The following is an 11,391-nucleotide window of genomic DNA, read 5'->3' as shown; positions in this document are numbered from 1 at the left end:
CATAGGTTTCAGTTCACTAGATAAGACACACGGACGTTTTCAAGCCTAGAACATGCGCCGGCCGTCGTATACACAGCCTACGCGATCTTTGCACTACTGACTAATTGGTACAGTTAATTTTCTTTTTTTGCTAGTGGCTTTACGTCACACCGACATCTTAAGGCAACGACGGGTTAGGAAAGGCCTAGGAGTTGGAAGAAAGTTGCCGTGGCCTTAGTTAAGGTACAGCCTCAGCATCTACCTAGTGTGAAAATAGGAAACCACGGAAAACCATCTTCAGGGCTGCCGACAGTGGGATTCGAATCCTCCATCTCCTGGATGCAAGCTAACAGCCACGCGATACTAACCGCACGGCTAACTTGCCCGGTAGGTAATGAACAAAACGAAATTACACTACTATTGAAATCTGATGTGAATGTTTTCAATAGCTTTTGAATAATGACGAAAAACATATTTAGCGGTGGAAGTTAGAAAATGTGAGCAACAAAGATATGACTAAGGTTTGGATGTCAAGAAAAAGTCATATTTCATTCCTTAGGTCATTTTACCAGAACTCTAAGAAATAACTGTGAATGATGGGTTTATGAGCCTGTTTAAAGCAACTTTATGTTACGTGTAAATGTATATTTTGGCCATTTTTATTGTTTTGGTCATATTTTGCTCAATTTAGTGTACAAGGTCATTTTTTGAGAATTTTAGCTCAAATTGAGGCGTCGCTTTTAACAAGGTACATGTTATGTACATCAATTTTCAAACACAGCATTTCGAAGTACTGTAGTAGATATGTTCTTCTTCATTTTCTCGAAAGAGATAGGCAGCAGGTTTAGAAGATATGATTCCGAGGAAAAGATGCTGTACGAATGTACGCCGACAGATACCAAAAAGCATGCTAATAATTCAGTTTTGCTTTTGGAAAACAGAGTAAGAACTGCACCTCAGAGCTATGATATGAATGAATGCATGAAGTTTTCATTTATCTGCTGTAGCTCTGTCAGTTTGCATGATTAAATGTGCCTGATATATTATCGCTTTCCACTTTATGACACCTTTAATGTCAGTAATACTCTAATACATGCTTGCTAATGCTTAAATCATTTAACCTTGTTAGCTCCTCTTTAGCTAGTTTTAGAGCATATTTCCTTGAATATTTTGTGCTTCTTTAGGTCATAAAGTTCCGATCCCTGCTAGTGGAACGTAGTTTCTAAGTGCTGGAGATAGTTAAAATATGTTTAGCCAGATTAAAGTGGAAAGCATCTATAACGGAGCTGTATATATATATACAAAGCACAATGTCTGCCTGCTTGCATGTCTGTCTGTCTGTCTGTCTGTCTGTCTGTCTGTCTGTCTGTCTGTCTGTCTGTCTGTCTGTCTGTCTGTCTGTCTGTCTGTCTGTCTGTCTGTCTGTCTGTCTGTCTGTCTGTCTGTCTGTCTGTCTGTCTGTCTATTCGTTCCTTATACAAATCTATACCGTTCTACCAATGAAAATCCACAGCCTGTTTCCAGTCATTCGATCGGGTCAGCAACTGGAATGAATGAAGCCCTCATCCATCGGTGAGAAGAGGAATTTATTGTGCCGGCTGCCGAAGCCTGTCCCACTACTCTGGGACATTGATTAATGACTGACAGATGAAACGAAATGTTGGAGAATGTTGCTGGAATGAAAGATGACAGAGAAAACCAGAGTACCCAGAGAAAATACTTTCCCGCCTCCGCATTGTCCAGCACAAATCTCACATGGAGGATTTAAAGCATGGGAGTCAGCGGATAGAGGTCGGCGCGCTCCCGCCTGAGCCATAGAGGCACCACCATTGCACCAATCTAAACCAAATTTCGTATACCTACTTTCTAGGATCGAACGGGTAACCCTGTCTACAAGAAATTTTAACATCCCTTCAATAGCCCTTTGGCACATTAACATTGGGTACTATCTCTTTATTGTCATGGCGATTTACTTTTTGCAACACTTTGTCCTTTTTATTTGCGGCATAATGATTCATATTCTGCATCACCCGCATCACCCTACTTAATGGTTTGGCATTAGGCCTACCGTCACAGTGATGCAACACGTGAATCGTAGTAGTTCACAAGTTCACTAACAGATGTCATAGCGTCCTTACTCCCATATAAGGTCACTCTATGGAGGTCAAGACAGGAATGTTACTTATGGAGCCGCATTGTTGAGTCTTCAAGGGAGCTTATCCAAAGGCAAGTGGATTAAAATTTAGAGGATTTGGGTACCAAACATTGAAATAAGAACAAAGAGCTATTTTTCATGTAGAATTTATTTGAGCATCTGTTGTTCGTGTATATATAACTGTATAACACTTCAATGACATGAATACATCCACAGCTATTTGAATGGCAAGATAATTACTAGAAACTAAATTTCATTTTTTGAGAAATAAGAATCAGCAAAAGTGCTCATGTATAGTTTTTTATTTCTACATAAGTAGGTTTTATTGTGTTTCTTATTGTGACGTGGCAGGTTTATATGAATAAAATATAAACACTGTGGCGTGCAGTAAATACAAATGAAAAACACTGAAACGTGGCAGGTAATATGGAACACAGTAACTTAAGAGGTGAACATAAATGTGTTACCCAGTACCAAGATCAGGTTAGGTAAAGAATCGCACACACTGTACACTTACACGACAAGATAAATACCACAACAGTGCCACTACACTCCAAGTCAAATAAGAAGAGAAAATATTAAACATGCAATAACGAACGAAGATAACTTACCTCAAAGGGGTAAATGAGTGGAGAGCAAGCTTAGAGTAGATCATGCACGGCTAACCTCTGTATCAGATAAAATTTAGTAAATTTTGGAGGTTAATTTCAAACGGTTGTTATGAAAAGATAACACCAGTTTTAGAAATAGTAAAATTTAATAAGGGTGTATAAGAATTACAGGTAGGTAAAATTATCTCATTTGGTATAGGATAAATTGGCAAGAAGGAGGAGGAGGGTGTTAAACAATTAAATAAACTGAGAAGCATAATAGGAGAGAAATGAAACCAATATCTTAGTACGGTGAAAATACAAGGGTACAAGAACAGAGTATACAAATGTTACCCGGGAGCAGAAATCAGGAAGGGAATGCCCTCCCAAAATATTTTTCACAGAAAACCCACCGTACAAGGAATGCAAAGGGATAATACCCGAAATTAATTAAGTTTAAAGGGAAGAAAAGAAGGTCAGTAATCATAACCACTGACACGTCAAGGCCAATGCAAGACAAGGAGAAATCACTCCTTAATTGAATAATTACATTAATTAAATTCAGGGGAATAACAAGGGTTGACACAATAAATCAACCATGAAGTGGTGAAAACAAATATGAAATTAGTAACTAACATCACTAACAAGGGAACATCCACAATGGTCAAGTCGCCGATCGCGATGAAACTTAGAAAACACATTGAGGTACATGTAAAAACAATGCCAGCGTCAATTTTAGGCGCCAACATTCATTAGCGCGTTAACTAAGGGCCTAAAAGTTGCGACATTTCAAGTTCCGCGCGATCAGCGATGAATACCTGCTGGCCAATGCTAAGCCGGCACACACACTTCCCGTCTGGAGACACACCCTCTGCACCGCCTTTTACCCTCTAAGAGGTTCTCCCCGGCACGTTCCCCTCCCTTCTCCTCGCGCTTGCCGGCTGCTTGGCTGTGGAACGAGACCGGCGCTACATATTTTGTTTCTTTACGTACTATAATTATTGAAATCCTTTAAATCACGTTCCGTTTCACACATAATGATAACAAATAACCTAAACGTATTTACTCATATTTTATGCAAATGTTATATTTTCATTCCTGCTAATTCCGGTGAGTTGTCAATTCGTGGGTACAACCCCCAGTTAAGCACCATCGGGCGTGGACAAACGTGGTATAAGGCACCGCGTCCGACCTAGGCTTAAATTATTATTTACGTCTGAAACACCTTGAAGCTGTCGGTAATGTCATTTAGAGTGGACATACATGTGAAATTAATTAAAATAAATCACCCACCTTTAAACAACGTTAAATTACGTGCTCGGGTAGAGGATCTCAATGAATGTAATGAGATGTTGTACCTCGGGATATCAAAATATGGTTACAGGTCCAGACCTTCTTTCCATGTCCACTCCCCTACCCCCATTTTGTGTACGCTATCAGTTGTGTCATAACGAAACGAAATCGCGAACAACAGCAATTCTAAACTCCGAATTAGAAACTGCTGGTATTTCCTGTATTACGTACTCTGGTATAAGGAATCTAGACAGAATGTTTTTATTTGTGCTTGTATTGAACGATGTATTTATGTTTTGCAGTGAAAGGCACAACACATTTCAATTGCAGCCATGGTTGTCGAGCATAAATCAATTAAATGCATAGACAACTTTAATATGAGTATGACATGGAATGATTGACGTAATAAGCAACGTCTTTAAAAAGAAATAAAGATGTGCATTTATATATGCAGTAGATATACCGTAATCACAGGCAGAGCTGTAGTCCTACTTACTCGTACTTTTGCGCTATAGCTGACAGAGGTCTATGTATTCAACAAGTAGCCATATTAAAGTATCACACTACAGTCTTCTGGTACAATGGCAGTTACATACGTAAAAGTGTACATGGCTATTGTACGAACTGGTACAACAACAAAAAATTACAAGGCACCACAATAAATGACTCCATATACATTACATCGGGCAAACTCCCCGTCAATAATAGTAAGCAAAAACAATTTATGGTCTATTCGACATATTACAAAATAGTGAAAAGACGACTGAAACTAAACACAATTAACAACAGGCACCATACTTTTCTCAAGGGACGTATGCTTTAGAATAGTGGTGTTCCTCGTAGATCTGGGTTCCAGGGACGTTCTCAACTCATGAGTCAAACGTTACCCAATTGCAACAGTCAAGTCTTAGGGAGGAAGGAGGTCTGAGATTGCTCTTGGTAAACTGTCAGAGTGTAGTAAATAAACAATTAAAATTCGGTACATTGATGGAACCTTATGAGACTGATGTGGTGATAGGAGTAGAATCATGGTTGAGAGAAGGCGTGGGTAATAGAGAAGTATTTCCAGAAGGGCACACAGTCTATCGTAGAGACCGAGGAGATAAAAAGGGAGGGGGGTGTTTATTCTGGTGAAGGAAACTTATTGTTCACATGAATGGTTTACCGATGAAAGGGATGAAATATTAGGGATAAAATTAGTTTGTCATAATATGAAGGAGGTGGGAATTATAGGAACATACAGGCCTGGAAGAGAGGCAAGAGACATGGAAATATTAGAGAAAATAATAGATTATACTCATAAAAACAATAATAATGATATGGTAATAATTGGGGGAGATCTAAACTTGCCTGAAGTTGAATGGAATGGAGCTGCAAGTGGAGCCCATGAACAGAAACTGGCAAATAAGTTAATTTGGGAGGGAGGATTTACACAAGTAGTACAAGAACCGATTCGTCTCAATAACTTACTAGATGTATTCTTGGTAAAACCATGGGAAATTGTTGATAAAACTGAGGTAATTGAAGGAATAGGTGACCATAAGGCTGTAATAATGGATGTAGGACTGGTACCAAAAAGGCTTAATAAGAGGGTCACACAAGACAAGAAATTATACAGAAAAACTAAAGTTGATGAATTTGGGACTTACCTTAAATCACAGTTCAGTTGTTGGATAAGTGAAGGGAGTAATGTGGATGCACTTTGGGATAAATTTAAAGGAATCATTTGGGAAGGAGAGAAGAGAATTGTACCTGTTAAGAAGGGTAAAATGACCTCAGACCCTGTATATTATTCAAGTGAAATAAGAAAATTAAAAAGAAAATGTAGAATCGTAAACAGGAAAATCAAAGAGGGTAGGGAGAATAGAGAAACTAGAAAACAGCTAATGATAGTAACAATTTATTGATGAACAACACAGGCGTTTAGCCCCAATACATGTTCACAATAGAGTCTTACCTAAGCCACCCTACAACTAAATAAATAGCTGAATAAATAAACAAATAATATAATAATAATAATAATAATAATAATAATAATAATAATAATAATAATAATATAATAAAACAATAATAATAAAGGAATAATAATATTAATAATCAACTGGCCAACGGTAGATTCCCTCGAACCGTTTGCCTTACTTGCAATATTTCTCATATGTGATCCCGGGGCAAGACTACACCTTCCACCAACTGTCCTTTCTTACTCAGCACATTCCCACACCGCCATTGTTTTTCTGTTTGACCTACTCTGCTTTGTGCTCAGGCCAACCATGCCTATGTTTACCTTCAGCATTTTCATCAGCTTTATCGTTCCCTGACCTACTCCAAAATAAACTACCACAGCAACATTACACAAATACATACCAAACCAGCCAAAATAACAACAATATTCCGTCATTACATTCCAATCCACCATACCACAACTTTCACAAAACCTCGATAATATTGCTTCATTTCATTTCATTCCGTCATAACACTCCATAATAAGATTGAAATTTCGGCAATCATATACCAACACCTCTCCAACAACATATTTCTTCGTCCCTTCTGCACAAACAAACCAAAATTTACAAAATGATAATAAATCATCTCTCTCCAACTCTAAAAATTCGATACTCATACCAGACACAATACCACCTCCCAACTCCTACGAATTCAGCCGTAAATAAACCATCTCAATACCAAACCATACATCACCTCATAACCACATTTCCAACACCTCATTTCTATATATACCACTTCTACTTCTCCGACAATTACACTCACACAATCTATTTAACAGACATATCACATATCATAACTTATTCAATTTACCATACACTCATACTCCTCCTATTACCCATCATAATTACCTACCGAAAACTCCATCTTCCACCAAACCAAAATTTACAAATAGCCATATTACATTACTACAACTTCATACTTTTCCAACACCACATTTCAACATCTACAACTACCACCCACTCGTATACCATCATCACATTCAATACAACTTACTCATGAGTACTCCACCACTTCTCCATACCTTTCCAACACCACATTTCAACCATTTACCACCTCTACTTCCAACACCACATTTCAGCCCTAGCACACACTCGTCCTCACAACATTTAATAACTTACTTACTCGCTATATTACAAACAAACCTAAATTTACAAAATGATAATAAACTCACCTCTCTCCAGCTCCAAAAATTAAATAGTCATGCCAAACACCAATACAATAAAACCACCTCCCAACTCCCACGCAATCATCCGTAAATAAACCATCTCAATACACATAATAGCAATAAACTCACCTGTTTCCAGCTCCAAAAATTAAATAGCCATCAACACCACATTTCAACCCTATAACATAGCATAACTTAAATACTAAGCCTTCAATACTTCCAACACTACACTTCACCCTCTTATACCACCATTTCTCCCACACCACATTTAAACTCTGTAACATATCATAATTTGCTCAATTTGCCATACACTCATATTCATCCTATTACCCATCATAATTACCTCCCGAAAACTCCATCTTCCACCGAACCAAAATTTACAAATAGCCAAATTACAACACTTATCCAACACCACATTTAGCATCACTCCTCCAGCTCCAAATAACAACAAACTGCCATCCACCATATTATACCACCCCTTCTCCAACACCATCTTTCAACCCTTTAACATATCATAACTTGTATACCACTTCTCCATCACAACATTTCAGCCTCCACGCCCTTAATTACTTACTTACTCACTATATTATTGTTTTTTACTACTTTTAACCTAGCTCTCATCATATTGTCCGTATATCTTCTATCTCTCCCTATGCTCAAACTCAAATTCTGTGCGAGGTACTCATAGGTTAGCTTTGGACTTACTTTTATACCCTGATCTTGTCTAACTACACCACTACACCCAGCTCTCTCGGCTTCTTGTTGCTCATTCTCCTTTCCCTCATTACCCCTTTGTTCTTCAGCCTCTCTCCTGCATTGTCCGTCCACTGCTCTTTCCTTACCGTTGTTCGTACTTCCACTTAGCACCTCGCTCTGTCTCTCTTGACACTTTTCAGAACTACTTCCTATAATTACACTTACACTGTTACTTCTTGTATTTTGCCTATTCTCTCCACTACTCGCTGCACTGCTCCCTTCTTCTTCAGCCCGCTTTGCCTTCATCTCTAAGTCCATACTAATACTGATATCACTCCTCACTTTCCTACCTTTCGTTGCACTACTCACTTTTTCTTCGTCTTCTTTTATCCTCCTGTCTAAGTCAATCAGTCCATTTACAGTCCAAATTTTCTTCCAATTTCTGCCTGCTACCACTAGCTCTTGCCCTTTAATAGTCGCTCTCAAACCTTGATTTATTGCACGAATCTTATGTTTTCTAAGTATTTTCTCGTTCCTAATCGTCTCCCATCCAACGTCTCTCTTGATCCATATTTTCTCTCTCTGCATGTTACTCGCACTTCTTACCACAGCATCAGCCATCAACGTAGAAAACAGTTCTAGTTTGATAGGCCTTTTGCCCCTAATTTTTCCCACCCTCTGCACATCATCTATATCTACTTCACTAAAATTAAGTTTCAACTTCCCCTGTATTAAATCCACAACTTTGTAAGTTGTCAGTACTTTGTCTTCTCTCAACTCTTCAGGCACACCATAGATAAATAAGCACTTCTTTCTTCGATGTAAAGTATTTGCTTCCACTTCTATTTTCAGCTTCAAGTTTTCCTTTTCTATTCGTCCTATTTCTTCCCTTAATGCTGCCACTTCTCCGGTGTTATGTCTCACTTGTACTGTTATGCCTTCCGTTTTCTCTCTTAACCATACCTCCATTCTTTCAAATTCCCTGGTTTGTTCCTTAATCATATTTTTAATTTGCTCAAAAGGGCCAACTTCTTCCACCACCTCTTTTACAGCTCTTTTGAATGCGTCCATATTTTCCCTTTCTTCCTTTCTACTAGGGGTCGGGCCTGGGTTCAATTCGACCCCCCCAATACATAGCAAAATTAAAATCACCGCCGCTGATAGCAATAATTCACCTTTTCTCTCCAAATCAATATAACACCTTCCTAATTTCATTTCTTCTTTCTTCATTCTTCCCTGCCATCCTCCTACCGTCGCCCTGTACTGCTCTATACTAATCATTGTCGGCACACTTCTCCACAACCTTCCAGCTCTCGGCACTTTCACCCACACCTCCCACTCCCGGGACCCTCCGCTCAACGCGACCTCACTCGTCCGTGGCTTAGGCAAGACTGTGAAACAGCTAATGAGGGAGCTGAATAGAGTGAAAAAGGAAGCAAAAGAGAATTATATGAATGGCATTCTTCAAGAGGGTAATGACCACAAAGGGAAATGGAAAAAGCTGTATTCATATATTAGGAATCAAAAAGGAAAAGGAATCCAAATTCCTACAATGGTGGGAGAAGGGGGTGAACACTATTTAACAGATACTGAGAAAGCAAACCTCTTTAGTAGGGAATTCAGAGATTCAGTAGAAGATTGTCAGGACGTGGAAACCATAACAGAAGATAGAGAGGGAGAGACACATAGGGAAACAAGAAGCTTCTCATTCACAAATGAAGATATTTTCAGAGAAATCCAACTGCTTCAGCAAGGAAAAGCAGCAGGAAGTGATCAAATTACCGGGGAGGTATTAAAGACAATGGGGTGGTATATAGTGCTTTATTTAAAATTTCTCTTTGACTATGTCATAAATAATAGGTTAATACCAAAGGAATGGAAGGAATCTATAATAATACCAATTTATAAAGGAAAGGGTGATAAAAGGAAACCAGAGAACTACAGACCAATCAGTCTGACCAGTATAGTTTGTAAAATACTGGAGAGTTTACTATCAAAGTACATCAGAGGGATATGTGATGATAAAAATTGGTTCATGAGGAGCCAGTATGGATTTAGAAAGAAATTTTCTTGCGAGGCACAACTGGTGGGATTTCAGCAGGACATATCAGATCAGTTGGTTTCAGGAGGCCAGTTAGATTGCATAGCCATAGATCTCTCCAAAGCCTTTGATAGAGTGGAACATGGAATATTATTAAGGAAATTGGAGGGAATAGGACTGGACGTAAGGGTTATACGTTGGATAAGAACATTTCTAAATTCAAGGGTTCAGAAAGTCAAAGTAGGAAATAATATGTCACAGCAAGAGAAAGTTTGGAAGGAAATTGCACAGGGTAGTATAATCGGTCCGTTACTTTTCTTAATACACGCAAATGATTTAGGGAACAATATAACATCGAAAATAAGATTGTATGCAGATGACATAATTGTTTATAGGGAAATAAATAACATTGAGGATTGCTCAGAATTACAAAGGGACCTTGAGAGTATCCAAGAATGGGTTGAAGAAAATAATATGAAGATTATTGGAGGCAAATCAACTGTTACAACATTTACAAACAGGAGCTTTAAAACTGAATTTGAATATACTTTGGATGAGGTAGTTATCCCTAAAGATGGCAAGTGCAAATACTTAGGTGTGAGATTTGAAAGTAATTTGCACTGGAAGGGTCATGTTGATGACATTGTTGGGAAAGCATACAGATCGTTACATGTCATAATGAGGCTACTTAAAGGATGCAACAAAGAATTAAAAGAAAAAAGTTACTTAAGTATGGTTCGTCCATTATTGGAATATGAAAACAGTGTTTGGGATCCTCACCAAGAATACCTAATAAAATAACTAGATGGTGTGCAGAGGAAAGCAGCAAGGTTTGTAACAGGGGATTTCAGGAGAAAGAGTAGTGTATCAGAAATGTTAAAGGAACTTGGTTAGGAAACTTTAAGTAAGAGAAGGGAGAAAACTAGGCTTATAGGATTATATAGAGCCTATACAGGAGAAGAAGCATGGAGAGATATCCGTGAGAGGCTTCAGTTGAAAAATAATTATATTGGTAGAACTGACCACAAGTACAAAATTAGAAGGAATTTTAGCAGAAGCGATTGGGGTAAATTTTCATTCATCGGGAAGGGCGTGAAGGAGTGGAACAGTTTACCAGGAGTAGCGTTTGATCCTTTTCCAAAATCTGTACAGATATTCAAGAAGAGAATAAACAACAACAGAGAAAATAAATGAAATATTAGAGGGCATTCGACCAGTGCAGGATATCGTAAATAAAAAATGTGTGTGATTAAATTAATTCCATCCCCTGGAGTTTGGACAGCCCAAGTAGAGGACTGCCTGTAGGGGTGAAGTACAGTGGGGACTTCGAGGGCCCTGGGACCGCTACGGTAGCTGTGAAGGCCCTTCAAGAACTCTGAAAAGTGGTGGCAAAAGGGGCTCTGGTTAAGACGCAGCAGGTCGTTATGCTACTTAGGTTCCAAAATGGGTAAAATATAAATATGTAAGT

At 38.5% G+C, this 11,391-nt stretch overlaps 1 protein-coding gene across 1 annotated transcript; it reads right to left on the bottom strand.

Annotated features, from left to right (window-relative positions):
* Positions 1–5,975: 5,975 nt before the first annotated feature.
* Positions 5,976–9,192, bottom strand: LOC137502434 (uncharacterized). Its single transcript, XM_068229544.1, has 2 exons — positions 7,316–9,192; positions 5,976–7,192 (listed from the first exon to the last, which is right to left on the bottom strand). Exon 1 carries the CDS (start codon positions 9,161–9,163, stop codon positions 7,757–7,759), a length of 1,407 nt encoding a protein of 468 aa, XP_068085645.1. The 5' UTR covers positions 9,164–9,192; the 3' UTR covers positions 5,976–7,192; positions 7,316–7,756.
* Positions 9,193–11,391: the final 2,199 nt, after the last annotated feature.

Source organism: Anabrus simplex, chromosome 1, assembly GCF_040414725.1.
Source record: "Anabrus simplex isolate iqAnaSimp1 chromosome 1, ASM4041472v1, whole genome shotgun sequence".
Lineage (NCBI taxonomy): Eukaryota > Metazoa > Arthropoda > Insecta > Orthoptera > Tettigoniidae > Anabrus > Anabrus simplex.
The sequence above is the reverse complement of the archived record's forward strand: the minus strand, read 5'-3'. Positions and strand labels throughout refer to the sequence as shown.

What these genes read in the sequence shown, in the direction of transcription:
- LOC137502434 (XM_068229544.1), bottom strand. Translation starts at nt 9,163, where the DNA reads ATGATTAGTATAGAGCAGTACAGGGCGACGGTAGGAGGATGGCAGGGA.